At 46.0% G+C, this 18,476-nt stretch overlaps 1 protein-coding gene across 1 annotated transcript in view; it reads right to left on the bottom strand.

The window, feature by feature from the left end:
• The window catches only part of Med12l (mediator complex subunit 12L), a 291,510-nt gene that overhangs the window by 221,654 nt on the left and 51,380 nt on the right, over nucleotides 1–18,476 (bottom strand). Inside the window, exons 6-11 of the mRNA XM_045131454.1 lie at nucleotides 11,588–11,757; nucleotides 7,588–7,698; nucleotides 5,832–6,101; nucleotides 3,424–3,573; nucleotides 2,636–2,735; nucleotides 2,239–2,375 (exon numbers count right to left, since the gene is read on the bottom strand). Coding sequence (XP_044987389.1) covers nucleotides 2,239–2,375; nucleotides 2,636–2,735; nucleotides 3,424–3,573; nucleotides 5,832–6,101; nucleotides 7,588–7,698; nucleotides 11,588–11,757 — 938 coding nt within the window. The remainder of the gene's footprint in view (nucleotides 1–2,238; nucleotides 2,376–2,635; nucleotides 2,736–3,423; nucleotides 3,574–5,831; nucleotides 6,102–7,587; nucleotides 7,699–11,587; nucleotides 11,758–18,476) is intronic.

Here is an 18,476-nt window from a genome sequence, read left to right as displayed (position 1 = left end):
GACCGGGTCAGCGCCGGGACGGAACTGCACAGCCTCGCAGGAACTCCCTCGCCGGGCCGGGCCACGGCTCTCCGTCCCCAGCACCCAGCAGAAAGGGACGGGAAGAACGGAACACCCTAGTGAGCAGGTGTATCCGCCGAACCATGCACGGTGCTAAGTCCAGGGAAGGTTTCCGTACAAATCCTGACCTCCTGCTTCTCTTGAAAGGCCAGGTGACTGGGTTACAGTGAGCAGAATTGAGTTCACCCAGGTCGTGCCCACCTTCCAGTCACCTTGGTAGCAGCCCTCTCAGAAGCCCTGTACCCAAGTGCCCACCGCCAGTCCATCCTGCCTGCCTCCCTCTGTGGGGAGGAGTCTCCGAGCTCTGTGTCAGTGTCACCATCTCACCTCCCTGAATGGAAAATCACAAAACACAGAGATAAGCGCTAAGGCCGTGACATCCCACCCTCTACTCGAGTGCCCAAGCTCTGGGCAGAAGCAGCAGCCAAGAGAACGGGCAAGCGGAGGGAGAACAGACACGCAATGTGCTCCTTTCCACCTCTCCCCTGACACCTGGAAGCAAGCCCCAGGCCCAGCCCCACGCACTGCCTCTCCTCTGGCCACCGCAGGCCAGCCACAAGCAGGACCCGGTCGCTGATGACTTCGTCCTGCATGGGACAGTGTCCAGTAGCCTCTCTCCTGCCCAGCCAGCGCTTATCTCCATGGCCACAGTCTGACCTGGCTCTAAACACGCTCACCCCACACGGCACCTGGGGTCTAGAACCCATGGACTGTGAAGAGCATGGAGAGGACTCCAGAACCATTTCAAAAAGAATATTCTCAGCTGCTTGCCTGCGAAGTCTGCTGGCCAAGGTCCAATTCCCCAGTACCCAAGTAAAGCCAGACGCACAAAGTGGCACATGCGAATTCTTTCTGCACTGGCAAGAGGCCTTGGTGCACCCATACTTCCTCTCTCTCTCATAAGTAAATAAATACATACATAAATAAAAAAATTTAATTACATTAGTTAATTGTTAATTAATTTAATTACATTAAAGGCACATGCCTTTAATCCCAGAACTTGGGAAGCAGAGGTAGGAGGACTGCCATGAGTTCGAGGCTACCCTAAGACTACATGGTGATTTCCAGATCAGCCTGGGCTATAGCAAAACTGTATGTTGAAACCCGCCCCATCCCCCCACCCCCGCAAAAAAATCACATTCTAGAATATGTATCTGGCTCTAATAAAGGTAGGATAAAGAAAGTGTTCTTCATGGTTGAATTTTTTCTTTTCCCATATGCATTCCCAAAGGCTACCTTAAAAAATTCCCAGGCCAGATGTGGTGGCGCACGCCTTTAATCTCAGCTCTTGGGAGGCAGAGGTAGAAGGATCGCCATGGGTTCAAGGCCACCCTGAGGCTACATAGTGAATTCCAGGTCAGCCTGGGTTATAGCAAAACCCTACCTCAAAAAAAAAAAAAAAAAAAAATCCCAAGATACTTAATAATAAGTTATCTAAGGTACTTTCCTTGAAAATGTCTTAAGACTTACCTTGGCATTTTTCATTGTGAAAAAAAGGAATCACTTTATATTTCTCTCAAGTAAGACAGAGAAAAGAAATAACTGAAAATGCTGTCCGTGGCGTGGTTCACTAGTGAAATAATCAATTGATAGGAAAACTTCATGCGATTTTAATTCAGATTTGTTAAAAGACAAGTTGTTCTGTGTGTGCTATTTCTATGTTACATATTAAAATGCATGCCTCTAAATTAAGCAAAATCAATCTATAAAATTCCATCAGTAGGGATGGAGAGAAGGCTTAGCGGTTAAGGTGTTTGCCTTTAAAGTCTAAGGATCTAGACTCGACTCCCTAGCACCCACATAAACCAGATGCATCTGGAGTTCATTTGCAGTGGCTAGAGGCCCTGGCATGCCCATTCATTCTCTATCTATCTCTGCTTGCCATAAATAAATAAGAATTAGTGTAAAAGCTTCAATCAGTAGATAAGGGATATCATGTTAAAACTAAAATGAAGAGAGGATCAGATGTTAAAAGAAAAATGTTTTCATCACTCAGCCTATCAACATAGAACCTAGGATGTCTCATTAATGGTACTGGTGAGTCATTTTGACCCAAGAAAAGAAAGAGTTCCAACTGCATATGCTTTTATAAGATACATGTGTCACTGACAGATTCTGCCAGAGTTTACTGATAGAAAAAAAATATACTAAAAAGTAAGAGCAAGAAATATGAACTACCTCTTGATTGTCTTTGTTTTGGTTTGCCCAGAAAATCTTATGATAAAGTGTCTCCATTGAATTGCTGGAATCAGTTCGGTCAAAACAGTGACGATCCAAGACTTCCAATGTGTGCAAAACCCGACTGATTGTCACCCCTGGGTGAAGAGACGAAGCACAGGGTTACAGAGGCCAAGCGAAGCCAGAAGAGCATACCATACAATGGCTATTATGTAAGGGAAAGGGACGTTTAAAAAATTATTCCCAGCAAACACTATCGAACAACCAAATGAAACCGGGCATTCCGGACAGCCGGTCTCTGAAAGACCACGTCCTCATTCCTGTGAGTGTTTTGACAACAGTGGGAAGCAGACACCCATCAGGAAGCCACGCAGCGCTTGTCCCTGGCAGCCTGTACCTGCCGTCGACTCTTGGCACTTGTCGAAAGACCACCGAACCTCCACTGCACGGCCTCTTTGCTTTATCTGCTGCTCGACCTCATAAATCCTCGCCCGGACCTGAAAGACCACAGCGTCTCTTTAGCATGTGCTTGGAACACCACCATGGCTGCCACAGTCATGTCAGGATTTTTGTTTTGTTTTTTTCTGTGAATCCTACAGTGAATAGCGATCTGGCTATCTCACAGGAAACACAAACTCTTTGAGAAGAAGCACAGCTTTTAAGTTTACAGATGGTCATTTGATGCCAGTTCTCAATAATAAATAAATGCTTGTAAAAATACACGCCAGTAAAAAACAAAAACAAAAAAAAAGTTAGCAAGTGAAATTTCTTTAGAGTACCATAAGGAGTGGTGGAACTTGTAAAATAACTTCTTTGAGCCACTTGTCTATGGAAGAAAACATCTGGCAATTTTTGAATAACTTAAAGCAATTTAGAAAAACACAGGATCTTATTCTCAATATTAAACATGATCATGTGGTTCAAGCTGCAAAAATCCTTTAAAGCAAGTAGCATGTGTCAGTGAGAACACGCGGTGATGGCTAAACCCCACAGGCTGGGCGGCTCCGGTCATGAGTACCCATAGTTCAAAAACGGCCAAAGAACCCTATGGGTTACCTGCAAAGCCAGGGACAGAGAGGAGAACACCCTCAAAGACCTCAAAGCCTAAGCCCACACCTGGCCCACTGCACCTAGAGGCTTCTGAGAAATGGGTGATTCCATTAAACCAGCCAAACAAATCTCTACCTGCTGATTGAAAGCTGTGTTCCCACCCGGCATGGGCAGACTGGACGGTGCCACCGGCAGCAGATCAAGGGGTGAACCGGGGTTCCCACTCTTATTTTCATTTGTGGAATAGTTCCATACCAAGGCACTTGGGCAACAGAGAGTGATGGTCTAGAAATGAAGTAGGAAAATTCCAGATGTTTAGAGGAAGGAGAAAAGTGTTACGTAGAGCTTTGAAATATTAATGTGTCATAGTTGTGCTATAGATTCCTGCCAAGAGATTTACGGTGAAAACATATTGTCCATTCTCCACTTGCAAAGGGATAAGCAAAACTCAGCCTGAACAAAGAGAAAAGAAGGCACCTCTACTGAGAAATTAAGGAGTATGGCCATTTAGTAGCTGCTAGTGTAGCACAAGTAACCTAGGAAGCTAAACAAAACACAGTGGTCTTCCCTTCAAACAATATTCTCATTCAGTTAAACAAAGTCAGACAGGATATACATGATTAAGGCTATAAAACTTTTTAGTTATTTTTAACCATTCAAATAATGTAATGATGGCTTCATAAACACTAGGCAGGTGGTACTCCAAGTCTTAGGAATTAACAAACTTCTAGAAACATCCAGAGAGTAAATGGTTTCCGGTTTACAGCATCATTCATGCTACACATTTTCCTTGTGGTCTTATTTGAATAATCCACTAAAATTGTGCATTTTTAGTCTACTGTTGCCATGGACTGGACTCCTCAAGGACTGCCCGCTCCTTTCCTACTCGCATAGACATGTTCTTACTCGGCTAGCTTGTAAGAGCAGCTCACCGCCTTGCTTTACAAGATGCCCGTGAGCTAAGGAGTGCTAGTCTCTTAATTTCCCCCAACAGAAACAGGAGCCACAGAGCAAATTCTCAAACTCACTTATGACCTGGATTCTTCCAGAGTGACTTGTTTTATCTCCTTCTTCCCTCTCTCTTTCCTGTACTGTGGTGAGAACAACCTAGCTGAAGTACAATGTCACTTCCCCCTATAAAACCTTTGAAAAACACCCCAATGTAAGGGAAATGGAGTTTTCTACTCACTAACCCTCACCAAACTGTGTGCTCACTGACACCAAGCTGTACCCAGGATGAATAATCAAGTCTCTTACCTATGCTTTTCCCTGTGCTGGGAACACCCTTCCAGTGGACACTCAATACCAGTAAAACTTCCTTGAGTTACAAATTGGGCAGGAAGTTGTCTTTTCAACTGTTGAAGCCTGCTCTGCACCTGTCCCTTAACACTTGGTACGCTATATGCAAACTACATTTATCACTAATTCTGTCTTTATTTTTATCAAGGTAGGGTCTCACTCTAGCCCACGCTGACCTGGAACTTACTCTGTAGCTCCAAACTGGCCTTGAAATCACAGCAATCCTTTCAACTCAGCCTCCTGAGTGCTGAGATTAGAGGCATGTACCATCACTCCCAGCTTTATAACTAATTCTGTCTTCCCAACGGGGCAGTAGACCAGAAGAGAAACCGTATCTTCAGGTCCACCCCAGTTCCAGAGCCCCTTAGTAAATGATGCATGAAGAGGTCACAAACCAGAAAGGGAACACTGAACTTTCAGCTCCAGGGCAGAGGTTTTCTCATTCCCAACTGAACTGGTACAGCACATACTGCCAGGTATTCAGGGATGGTGCAATCCCAAATGCCTGGGTGAAGAGAGAGAGGCCACCAGCTCCAGCACACTGACAGTTATTCAAGGATCTCTTCAATCCCCAATGGCTGGGTGTAGAGAAAGAAGCTGCCAGTACCAATACACTGTCAGGTATTCAAGGATAGTGCGATCCTCAATGCCTAAGTTCAGAGGCAAATGCCACTGCACCAGCACACTGCCAGGTATTGAGGATAGTACAATTCCAATGCCAGGGTGCAGAGACAGAGGCCACCAGCACACTGCCAGGTATTCAAGAATGGTGCAAACTCCAGTGCCTGGGTGTACAGACAGAGGCCACCATCACCAGCACACTGCCAGGTGTTCAAGGATGGTACAATCCCCAACTGCTGAGTGATTAGACAGAGGCTGTCAGCTCCACCTTAGACCTTTGAGAGCTACAGAAAGCAGCAGAATTTTTCTCGGCTGAACAGTAGCACAGCTACCTTGCTCTGTGGCTCCCTGAAGGATATTTAATTGAACTTACTAACCAGACAGGCACAAGCCAAGTGTGATGATTCTCAACTGTAATCCAACTGCTTGGCACGCTGAGGCAGGAGGATCATAAGTTTGAGGTCAACCTGGACTGTAGAATGAGACACTGCCTCAAAAAAAAATTTTTTAAAAAAGCAAAACAAAAACAGATTGATGAAAAATGAAATTTGAAAGTGCTATTCCCAGCTCCACTGTTTCCTACACTGAATTTTAACACAAAATGACATGGATTGCAGACTTACCTGTAACATACAACTGAGTCCATAAACCAGGGGGCCGTGCTGTGCACAAGAAAGGAAATCTGAAAAGGCCAGCTGCACAGGGCTCATGCCAGGGCCAGGGGGGCCAGGGCTGGGGGTCCCAATGCCAGAGCTGTTTGGTCCAATCATCACATGGGGAGAGTGGGCAGCAAGGAGGGTGGGGCTGTCGCTCAGGAGCAAGGAAAGACGCCTGGCACAGAAGTAGGCGAGACGGCGAGACAGGTAAGCTGACTGGACAAACTCATCTGAGTACTGCAAGCAGAAGAAGCTGGGGTTCAGAATGCCTCCTGCACCCCCACAGCTACTTAGTACAGACTTTTCTCTATTAAGAAGAACTTTTTAAAAATTTCCAAGGAGGACTGAAAAGATGGCTCAGCAGTTAAGATGCTTGCCTGCAAAGCCTAATGACCCAGGTTTGATTTCCCAGTACCCACATAAAGCCAGGTGTACAATGTGGCACACATCTGGAGTAAATTTGCAGCAGCTGGAGGCCCTGGCCCACCCACTCTCTCTGTCTGTATCTCTTCTATCTCTCTCTATAATAAAAATATTAAGAAAAATGTTCATGGAGCTATGTAGGCCAGCATTACCTAGAAGAAATACAGAATATGAGATGCATATCCAATTTTCAAGGTTCTGGTAGTCATTAAGAAAATAAGCAAAAATTAAAATGATATTATGTTGTAAATAACAGTGTTTCCAAGATGTTACCATTTCAACATGGAAGCAACTTTAATAGTTATTTTTTCACACGCAGTCTGAAATCTGATGTGCATAAAAGGTCGCACATAAATTGAGGGCTCAGGATGGTGACCGTTCAAGTTCAAGTGCTCACATCCCATCAGGCTGGTGGCTAACTTAACAGACAGTGCAGACACAGACCATCCCAGAGGGGCACACAGGACCCTAGTGTGATGTAGCACTAGGGCAGGGTATGAACGAAAGAGGGAAGAATGCAGCCGTGAGTGAACTTTCACATACATCTAGGAGTACTTTGCTAAGAAAAATAAAATAAAATAAAATAAGCTTCATCCAGATAACCTAATTATTTTCTGCTCATTGATGTGTCTATGAGGTATTCCTGTGTGTCACATTATGTGTGTGTGGAGGCGAAGAGGCTCGTGACCAGTGGTCCTTCTCAATTGCTTTTCTACCTTTCTATTTTTTATTTTTTGTAGGACGGGGTCTCTTGATGAACTCAGGGCTCACATATTCAGCTAGACTAGCTAACCCGGATGTCTCATGGACCCTCCTACCTCTGCCTCCCTGGCACTGGATTAGAGGTGTACCCTATATGCCTGGATTATACATGGGTGCTTGGGATCTGAACTCAGGTCTTTATGCTTGTGCAGTAAACCGAGCCATCCCCTGCCCCAGATAACCTAAATTCTAACAGATCTTCAATAAATTACTCCTACTCAGCAACTGTCAAGAATGTCAATGACACTCTACATTCTTAAAAAGAGGAAACCAGCCTTGAATTCTGTGAGACCAAGGAAACAGAGTCTGTAGTGCTGTCTGCTTGGATGCCCGAGAAATCAAAGTGTGGTGAGGTGATGTTAAATAAGACACTGGAAACACAATAACTGTTAAAACGCACACACACAAGAAGCCTCTTTTTACTTCATGTGTCTCGGGATTAAAACAAATGGATTTTTTTTTTCCCTTTTCTGTCTCTAAATGTACCTACCCTTTCTTGCCCAGAACTTCTAGTAGCCCAAGCGGACGTGTGGCGTACCTGCAGCATCAGCGGCAACAAGAGCTTGAGAAGGTCGTCGTCCACCGGCCTGACCTTTTCTAGGACATCCAGGATCCAGGTCAGAAATTCGTGCTTTTCTAACATTCCTTCCTTAAATGAACAAAGGAAAGGTATACTAGTCATGTCAAAGAAAACCCAGCCAAGTTCTTTACAGGCCCCTCATTCGTGGGGTTTGGGTAGTTTCGCTCCTGTGTGATGGTCGCAGTGCCACACAGTCTCCCAGGCCACAGTGGAAGTTCTAACCAAAATGCACACCTACAGTTTTCCTGGGGCTCGTTTTGTTGCCTGGCAAACTGCTTCATCCTAAATGGTTAAAGAAGAATTAAATCAAACAAGAAAAGGTAGTCTGAAGCCAGAGCGTTTCTAGGGCACAGCACACCCCAGCAAAACTTGGGGACGTGGACTCCTGTTCAGGGAGGGATGTGGGTGATCCCCACCAGGTCCTGACCCCTGAATAGCCTCCCTTGTTTTCCTAAAATCACTTATAAGTGAGCCTACCCATCAAAAAGAGTATCTGGGGGGGGGGGGGAAATAAACTGACTGACCTACTACTATACAAAGGAAAAGACATATTTTGTAATAAATAATGTATAAACAGTCAAAAAAAACACAGTAGAGGGCTGGAGAGATGGCTTAGCGGTTAAGCGCTTGCCTGTGAAGCCTAAGGACCCCGGTTCGAGGCTCGGTTCCCCAGGTCCCACGTTAGCCAGATGCACAAGGGGGCGCACGCGTCTGGAGTTCGTTTGCAGAGGCTGGAAGCCCTGGCGCGCCCATTCTCTCTCTCTCCCTCTACCTGTCTTTCTCTCTGTGTCTGTCGCTCTCAAATAAATAAATAAATAATTTAAAAAAAAAAAAAAAAAACACAGTAGAAAACAGGAACCGCTTCATACATTCCTGTAATGCCCACTGGAACGATACTGGTCTTTTCTTTCTTTTTCTTTTATATATAGATAGATATGTACTTTTGTTCCTTTCTTTTTAGCACTGAGGGTCCTCCAGCCCCGAGCCTCCCACATTTCAACAAGCCCTCTGCCGCAGAGCTGAGTCTCCAGTCACAGCACGACCACATGTGACCGCCCTTCATCTGTTGCTCCGTATGCATGGACACATGCTTACAACTGCATTTTATGACCCACTGAGCAGATCTTTTGGATGTCACATGCCAGATCACAGTTTTGTGCTGTGCTTCTCAGAATGAAAGACTTCAAAACAGAAACAAAAAGCTCTGGTTTTTTTTTTTTTCCCCTAGGAAAGATACTTTTATAGCCATTCTGGTAACAAACTTGGTAGTGAAAATGAAACCCTACTGTGTTCCTAGTGACTTGTATGTTTCACCACCCATCAGGCACATGGTTATCAAGGATCTGTGTGAAAACATTATCCTGAAAACTATGGATGCTGTACTTATACATATTTAACATGACGTCAAGCTGTTTACTTGATAATTCCTAGTTTCAATGATATACAGAATCAAAGGGTTAAAAAGTTCATCCCAGAAAGAGTATAACTTAAAATTTAAGCATAATCAAATGAACATTAATAAAGAAAAGCTTTGCAATATTTGTCAATTTAAATACATAAAAATAAGCTGGCATGATGGTGCATGCCTATCATCCCACTAATCTGGAGGCAGAGGTAGAAGGATCACCGTGAGTTCATGCCACCCTGAGACTACATAGTGAATTCCAGGTCTCACTAAACTGAGACCCTTCCTCCAAAAACCAAAAAGATGGGCTAGAAAGATGGCTTGGTGGTTAAGGCACTTGCTTGCAAACCAAAACACCCAGCTTCCAATTCCCAGTACCCATGTAAAAGCCAGATGCACAAGGTGGAACATGCATCTGGAGTTCACTGTAGTGGCTAGAGGTCCTGGCGTGCACCTCCCCCACCGCGCCTCACCTCTCTCTCTCTCTCTCATAATAATAAAAATTAAATATTTTTTAAAACCAAAGGAAAACAAATAAACACATAAAAATATATTTGAAAAAATATAATTGGGGCTGGGTAGATGGCTCAATGATTAAAGGTGCTTTCTTGAAAGACTGATGGTCTGAGTTCAGTCCCCCAGTACTCACATAAAGCCAGACACACAAAGTAGAGCATATATCTGGAGTTTTTTTGCAGGGGCAAGAGTCCTTGACTTACCCATTCTTATTCTCATCCATATAATACCCCCCTCTCTCTCCTCTTGCAAGTTAATAAATTAAAAAGGTTTTGGGGGGGCTAGAGAGATGGCTTAGCAGGTAAGCCCTTGCCTATGAAGCCTAAGGACCCCGGATTGAGGCTCAATTCCCCAGGACCCATGTTAGCCATATGCACAAGGGGGCGCACGCATCTGGAGTTTGTTGGCAGTGGCTGGAGGCCCTGGCACACCCTTTCTCTCTCTCTCTTTCTCTCCCTCTCTCTCTCTCTCTCTCTCTCACTCTCTCTCTCTCTCTCTCTCACTCTCTCTCTCTGCCTCTCTGTCTGTTGCTCTCAAATAAATAAATAAATATAAACAAAAAAATTTTTTAAGTTTTTTTTATAAATAAGTACAGTGAATTTTGAACTGTTACAAGAAATGATTAATACAAAGTTAATTTAATTTGAGAAAGAAATCCTCGTTGTTAGCTCTCGCTCCTCTAAGTTCTTTTTCTTACGTTTGTTATGCACAGCTGCTCTTGTCTCTACACACGCATGTCCACATTTTGATACAATAGGGCCTGTTACATATCTCAGAATACAGGCACATTAAAACATGAATACTTTAAATGTGACATTAATGTTTATAATTTTAGTGCTTTATGTAAAAAGATGTATGAACATCACTCCTAATACATAAAACAACTCTCCAAAATTATCAAGCTCTCTGGGACAATGCTTGTCCAAGACTCAAACTAAATTCTCAGCTTGGTAAAGGTCACAGAACTCAGGGTAGGTGCTGAAAGCAGACAGATTTTACATCAGAATCATGAATAATAAAATACCTGAGGGGTCCTATTCTAAATGGAGCTGGGATCTCTAAGTCGGTTTTTGTTGAGTAAAAACTTACAGTGCAATTTTACAAAAGAGATTTTTTTCAATTACTGAGCACTTTTTAAAAGCCGCTTACCACATGCATATCCTAATTAAGGTTCTAAAGGGAACACTGAGATAGCAGCGTCCCCTTCCTCTCTGATGAACATAAAAGTAGATACTGAAAGTCGGCTGAAGGGCTGAGGCAAGTAGCTCCGCGCGCCCTCTCCTGGTCAGTGTCATGTATACCTGCTTGTCTGGTTGCGCTCCTGGGCCCCTCGTTGCCCTGACATCTCCCCTCCACTCTGCATTTCAAAGAGCAAGTGATCCTAATCAACATGACCTCCAGGAAATAATTCAGACAGGAAGGACCAACACAAAAGTATTCCAAATGAACAGATCCAAGTTTTCAAAATAAAAGGTTGAGGGGGAACTATATTTAATAACACAGTTACAAAGTAATTGATGGTTCTGTAAGGCCTGACTGCCATGGAGCTGGAAATGAATAGGCATAATAAACATACTCATCCCAGTTGAATACAATCTCAGAGTGTGGTGGTACACACTTGTAATCCCAGAACTCAGGGGGCACAGGCAGGCAATCTTTGCAAGCATAAGCCCAGCCTGGTGTACACAGTAAAACCCTGCCTCAAAAATCCTCAAGAATTAAAAAAAAAAGGGAGGGGGTGGGGAGAAAGAGAGAAATGTCGAACTGCTTTCTGTGACTGCTAGTGTAGTGTAGCATAGGATTTGCCCTCAGATCACACAACGACAGGCGTGCAATGTTCTGTCAGCCACAAACCGCGCACACCACACAGCCTGAGAGTGTAGCATAGTCTGTGGTGCCTACACTGGTGAATTCACCTAGCAACGCAATTCTCGGGCTGTGTCCCTGCTACTAAGCCACGCTGGCCCGCACGCGCAACGCGCTCCTTCTATGAAAGTCAGCCTGTCGCGCACAGCCTCAGCGCCATGAAGAGGTCACCTGGAACAGGTGAAACGCCAGCTTCTCGTTGTACTCCCACTGCTTCGTGGCCTGCTCCACCTCTGGGGGCACGGGGACCGGGCCGTCGCTCACACTGGAGGCCAGCTGATAAAAGTCAGAAATCTTTGCCAACTGTTCTCTAAGGTATCTAGTAGATATCTGTGTCCACTCTGCATTGAAGAACAAAAACAAAACAACGAATAAATACACCAAGATTCAGAATTCTGGACACAGTGCTAAAACAGCATACTTCTCCCTTTTCTGCTTGTCAGGAGGATGTACATAGAAATCAAATTTTTTTTTACCTAAAAATGGCTTTTGCATGTGTAAACAACCTTCAGAAAAGCATGCCCACCCCAAACCCCCAGGAGACGCACGATAGGGGAGGTTGCCTGCAGAGAACGTCATGCCACACTCCTCTCATGTTTCTGTGACCCTCAACCTAGGAGAAAGGTCGCTTGTTCTAGAATTTGATCCACACCTGGTTTTCCTTTACGTTAAACAAAAGTTATTCTGACAAAAATCCCTAAGGCGGGGTGGCAAACAGTACCATGGAGGAAAGTGCTTCTAAGAAATTTCAGTCCTGCGACAAACCAATGCAAAACTTCCCAGATGCAGCCCCCGGGGGCTATCTCTTTCCGGCACCTTGTCAAGTTTCTGCCCGCCTCACTAACCCGTGCTGCTTTTCTGCCAGTCCACACGAAGTGGGTCAGCTACCATGCACTGGTCCCTGAGCTTTCCAACCTACACGGCCCCACCTCGTGCCACGAACACAGGCACAGCGGCCTGACCATCCAGACCTCAAACTGTTCTCTTCTCTTCCTCATGGATGATGCCCGGACTCACAAAGGCAGGCTGAGCAGCCACAAACACAGGAAGCGGAAAGGGGCGGGGGGGGGGGGGGTAGTAGCATCAGAAAAAAATACTCAAACAGTTTTCAAATGCCTGCCACAGGGGCACAATTACATCTGCATGTTGCACCTGGCAACCACAGGGGATACAATACCAACTGTAGCCCATGTCAGAGGGAACTTTCCAGAAGGGTAGTAGAGAGGCACAGTCTAAGAAACCATCTTAGTGAACGCCATCGCACACTGCTCTTTTCTGATCGTCTGACCATGGGCCTACCCTTCTCAGAGGAGTCAGGGACAAAACCTGAACTTAATAGTAACTGAGGGCTTTCTTGTTAACTGTTACTTAATTATTAAGATTGCCTGACAAGGGCTGGAGAGATGACTTAGCAGTTAAGGCACTTACCTGCGAAGCCTAAGGACCCATGTTCAATTCGCCAGTATCCATGTAAGCCAGATGCACAAAGTAGCGCATGTGTCTGGACTTGTTTGCAATGCCTGGAGGCCATGGCGCAGCCATCCTTTTTTTCCCTCTATCTATCTTCCTCCTTCTCTCTCTCTCTCCCAAATAAATGAATAAAAATATTTTAAAGGTCAATGAATAAGTATATAAATATAAATAAATACAAATTTTACATGCATACCAAAGCTGTTAAATTCCAGTAATAAGGGAGAAGAAAAAGACAGTAATTGATGCTATTGATGCTGTTTCAAGCTGGTGTGTCAGAAAGCACTACGCATTACAGATATTAATAAGAATGATCTATTAATACTGACAACAAAACATCAAACTATCAATGCCATCATCTTCTTCTCCCCCTGTTGTATCAACCATGACACGTGTTCAACAAAACGCCAGCTATGAGCCAAGGCATGCTGTGCCCAGCTCTCTATTGTATGCAAAGGCAGCGCGGCAAGGGTGCAAATCCATGCCACGAGTTCCAAACCCGCTGCCACCTCTGCCAGTGCACTGCTGGCCTCAGGTGCTCTCACAGAATATTTGAGCCAAAAGCTAAAAACAATGCACAAGTGTGTACGCTCCTACTGTGTCTGGGAAGTATCCCCATACAATTGTTTTATAAAATACAAGAAAAGTGCACATTTATTCTAAAATGTACGCTGTCGGGCTGGAGGGATTGCTTAGTGGTTAAGGCTCTTGCCCGCAAAGCCCAAGGACCCGTGTTTGACCCTCCAGATCCCACATAAGCTGGACGCAAGCGCACAAGGTCACGCATGTGCACAAGGTGGAGCACATGTCTGGAGTTCACATGTGCTCTTGATCTCACTCTAGCGCTCTCAAATTAAAAAAAGAGCTAGTCTGTTGGGCTTGCCTCAAAAGAAAATGTATATCAACATGAAAACTATCTGTAATCCCACATCTCTCATCCCTGAGCACTTGAATATAGAATTTTCATCATCCCCAGGGAGCAGCTATTGGTCCTGACCCACCCACATAAGACCCCAAAATCCACACTTGCTTGAGGCCCATGAGTCAAGTGGCCCTATGCCCTGCATATTTTGAAATCATCTCTGGTCACTTAAAGCACCAAAGGCAATGCAAGGTTATACACACTCTTGTTACACTGTATCTTAGAGGGAATAAAGGCAAAAAGAACAGTCTGTACATGTTCACTATGGATATAATTTATTTTACACATTTTCCACCCACTGATGGTTTAGTCTGTAGTTAAAACCTGTGGTTATAAGCCAGACGTGGTGGTGCACGCCTTTAATCCCAGCACTTGGGAGGCAGAGGTAGGAGGATCGCCATGAGTTCAAGGCCACTCTGAGACTATGTAGTCAATTCCAGCTCAGCCGGGGCTAGAGTGAGACCCTACCTCGAAAAACAACAACAGCAAAAAAATAAATAAAAATAAAAACCTGTGGTTATAGATGGTCAACTGTCTTCATCATCTTTTGTTCTTTACACACCTTTAAATCCCTTTACAAACATACATCTCTTATTTTTAATTTCTGAATGCAGTACTTGACAATCTGAGCTCCTTTGGGGAACCCACAAATGGAGCTCTTGACACCATGATTAACTGGCATTAGATTATCATATCAACCAAACTGATCTACAGGGCTATGGCAAGTGACATGGAACAGAATGAGATTAAAAATTAGGATGCACATATAATTGTCACAAACACTGAACATGGAGCGTTGGTGCTACACTCCTTGCACTTCCTGGGAGGAGCGTGCAAGTGGACCTGTGCTGAGGAGTGCCGGAGCCTGCAGGCATGGCACCTCCACAGGAGAAGCGGTACTAAGGCCCCTGCTGGGCCCTCGTGCAGCAGGGGTAGAGCAGGGACCGTGTCGGGGATAAAGAGAGAAGAACGATCCTAAGGAAGGTCTGAGAGGTCAGAGGTAGAAGACGCGTAGAAACGTGGCCAAGGAGACCACTGTGAAAGTGGAGGTGAGCCATGGCCACGTCTCCTTCGCTTGCTGTCAAGCAGAGCTAAGTTCCACAAAGCTGGATGACCAGAAATGCTATGAGCATGAACACTGCTCAGAGTGCCAGCGAGGCAAGACTGAAAAGAATGACAGGCTTTTGTGGAAATGCTCTTCCTTGAATTCCATAACCCCAGGGCCACAATTCCCTCCTTGCTAATGCCCAACCCCAACAACAGAAAACTGCCCTGGAAGAGGTCTCATGCTGGCCCTACCACCTGCAAAGCTGTGGGAGCTGCGACATGCCCAAGATGTGCCACTGGTCAGAAGTGAGATTACAGGTGTGAGAGGCGCCAGCCCAGGCATTCAATGGGCAAGAGCAGAGACATGCCATGTCAAAGACCCTCCCAGAGTCGGCAGATGCGGAAGGAACGACACCTCACTGGTAGCAAACACAGCTGCCCAAGCAGCCAGGCTCTGGGCGGCACCTGGCCATGAGAGATTATCAGAGAAGCCGCAGGGGACATTTAGTGGCATTAGACAGATGGGCTATGAAGCAGAATGGATCTATGGTCCAAAGCCCAGCTCCTCCAGTCACTGGCTGTGCCATCTGGAACCTGTACTAAGTCTCAATTTCCTCTTCTACAAAATAAGGATTATATAATGTATGTCGGAGTCACCGTAAGGGTGAGTCACTGAGTCACTGGCTCTGTGTGCGCAGAACAGAAAGTGATCAATAAGGGAGAAGAACCGATTTGGAAAGTTAAAACAGAAAGTGGCGGCCAGTGGGCAGCACGTACTGCCCGTCACTGATGTCAGAGCCCGCCTCCGACCCAGCTAACACCCATGATAACATCACACCTCCCAACCTCTGGGTGTTGATGACATGAGTCAACGCTGGTTTCACGGTTCAAGAACTTTCCATGGCTCCAGAGTCCTTAATGAACTAAGGCTAGACATCTGTAGCAGACAGCTTCAGGTTCACTGAGATGAACTTCCAGACCAGGCACAGTGATGGAGGAAGGGATATTTATTGAAGCATACTGATCCAGGGGAAGTTCCATAGTGGCAGAAGAAGCTGGCCTGCCTTCACAGGACCAAGCAGAGAGAGAGAGAGAGAGAGAGAGAGAGAGAGAGAGAGAGGCACAAGCCAAAAGCCACAGGGCACAGCACACTTCAGGAACTCCAGCTAGGCACACTTTGCATATCTTTAGATTGAAATCTGAAACCCACCACCACACCTTAAGATCTACCCAGTGACACTGCCTCCAGCCAAGTGGCTGCAGATACAAACTACAAACAAATAAAAACCTGAATGTATTGGGGGCCACCTACTCTATTCAAACCACCACAACATCTTAGCCTGGAATGAAAACCGCCACAGACGGACACAGGGCTGCTCCCTCAGTCGACCAGCTCAAGCCACCGTCTGCTGCGTGACATGCTGTCTATCCAGAGAGCTTGCTCTGCCCCCTCAGCACACGTGGAAATGTTCCTGGGCCCAGCTCTAGTGGCACACACCCTTCGCTAGCCTCTGAGCACCAGCCTGCGTCTGGGGACCTGGCTCCCCTGTCCTGAGCGGCATTACCGTTGCCTTCATCTGGTCAGCCCCGTGAAACTGCACCTTTTCCATACAGTCCCCGCCAAAGTGCTGACTCGCCGTGGCCCTGGGAAGTGCTTCCAAGGCCGATGCCAAGCCAGGCCTCTGCCACCTACTCTGCTTCCAGCTCAGTACCACCTCGCGGTGAGAACTCACCACTGCGCACCCGCAAGATCTCAGACTCCACGAGAGGCCGCCGGGTTACCAGTGCAGAGGCGTGTGGGCATCGGAGAGTGCACATACGTGCACGCGCATGCACACGTGGAGGTCAGAGGTCAACATCAGAGGCCTTCCTCATCTCTCTCCACCTTGCTTTTTAAATAATTATATTTATTTATTTTTTTTACTTATTTATGAGAGAGAGGATGGGCATGCCAGGGCCTCCAGCCACTGCAAAGGAACTTCAGATCCACACACCCCCGAGTGCATCTGGCTTACGTGGGAACTAGGGATTGAACCTGTGCCCTTAGGCTTCACAGGAAAGTGCCATAACCACTAAGCCATCCCTCCAGCCCCACCTTGCTTTTTGAGATAGAGCCTCACCGACACTGGAACTCACCAATTCCCCTAGAGCACGTAGAGCCCCAACCTTCCCATCTCCACGTTCCCTGCACTGGGGTGCCAGGGGCATGCCACCACACCCAGCTTTTACGTGGGTGCTGGGGTGCTTGCGCCCCCCAGCCCCGTGACACCATCCTGATCACAACGAACCAGAAGCACTGGCCGAAGGCCTGTGCCAATTCTACACTGCCCAACATTTCTTAACAAGCCTCCTCACAAACACTCGCACAAGCCCTCTAACTTCGAGAAAGCTTTTTCTCCACAACAGTCTTGCCTTCTTTTTCTTCTATGTTTTCTTAGCGCAGTCACATCCAGGGACTAAGAAGCACACATTGGAGGTGATCTACTCGAGGCAGCACTAAGTCCTAAGTGACGGCTCCTCAACAGAGAACCCAGGTCCTTGGAAACTCATCTCCAAAATGCACGGTGTCACGAGGCTCCTGCCTCCTTCAGCCCGCTCCTCAGACCAGCAGAGAGAGGGCTCCGCTGGCAGGCTTTGGGGCGCAGGAAGGCACTTTAGCTTGCGAAAAACTGCGCAGGGCAAGCACTCAGCGGAAACAGGAGTGTGCCACACGCCCCTATTTCATGTTGTCGGAAAGCTTTCTTGGTCAAAGAATGTCATCCAACCAACAACACCGGGATACCAGAAAATCACGCATCCCTGAGAAGGGACTGGGCCTAAAATAAATACAAAAAGAACTATTATAACTCAATAATTAGAAAGCATCTGATTTTAAAATTGGGCTGTTAAGGTTTGGAATACACACGTATGCAAAGGAGATAAACAAATGGCCCACGAGCACACCTGGAGACACCCGGCACGGTAGCCACCGGGGACATGCAAAGCACAACCAAAGGAGACAGAACGCGACAGCGCAGACATGACCTGGCCACCTAGGATCTAGCGACGGCAGGAACGTGCCTCCGTAGAGATGGGCAGAAATGCGGTGCTTGCGGACGACTGAGGAGAATGTCGGGTATGGGGGAGAAAGTTTGGCTTTTCCTTAAAATGTTAAACATAAGCACGCCTTTAGTTCAAGCACTTGGGAGGCAGATGTAGGAGGATCGTTGTGAGTTTGAGGCCAGCCTGAAACTACAGAGTGAATTCCAGGTCAGCCTAGGTTCGAGTGAGACCTTACCTTGAGAAAACCATTAAAAGAAAAAAGTTAAACATAGAGTTACCGAGTAATAAGCCAACAATTCCTCAACTAGTGAGATACCAAAGAGAAATGAAAATGTGTAACAAGAAGACTTGTGAACATCATGGAATGCAGCACAACTCACAACAGGCAAAAGAAGTGCTCCAAATGTCCATTCTCTGCCGATGGAACGTATAAATACAACAGAGCAGCAGACACTAAGCGGTGGCGTGGATGATACGTCTACATGTACAGCATTAAAAAATTGAAAGCACTAAGTGAAAACAAGCCGGTTTCAAAGAACCACACATTAAATGACTTATGATGTCCAAAATAAATTTATA

The sequence above is a fragment of the Jaculus jaculus genome, chromosome 12 (genome assembly GCF_020740685.1).
Source record: "Jaculus jaculus isolate mJacJac1 chromosome 12, mJacJac1.mat.Y.cur, whole genome shotgun sequence".
NCBI lineage: Eukaryota > Metazoa > Chordata > Mammalia > Rodentia > Dipodidae > Jaculus > Jaculus jaculus.
Note: the sequence above shows the minus strand (reverse complement) of the source record. Positions and strands in the feature narration are given on the sequence as shown.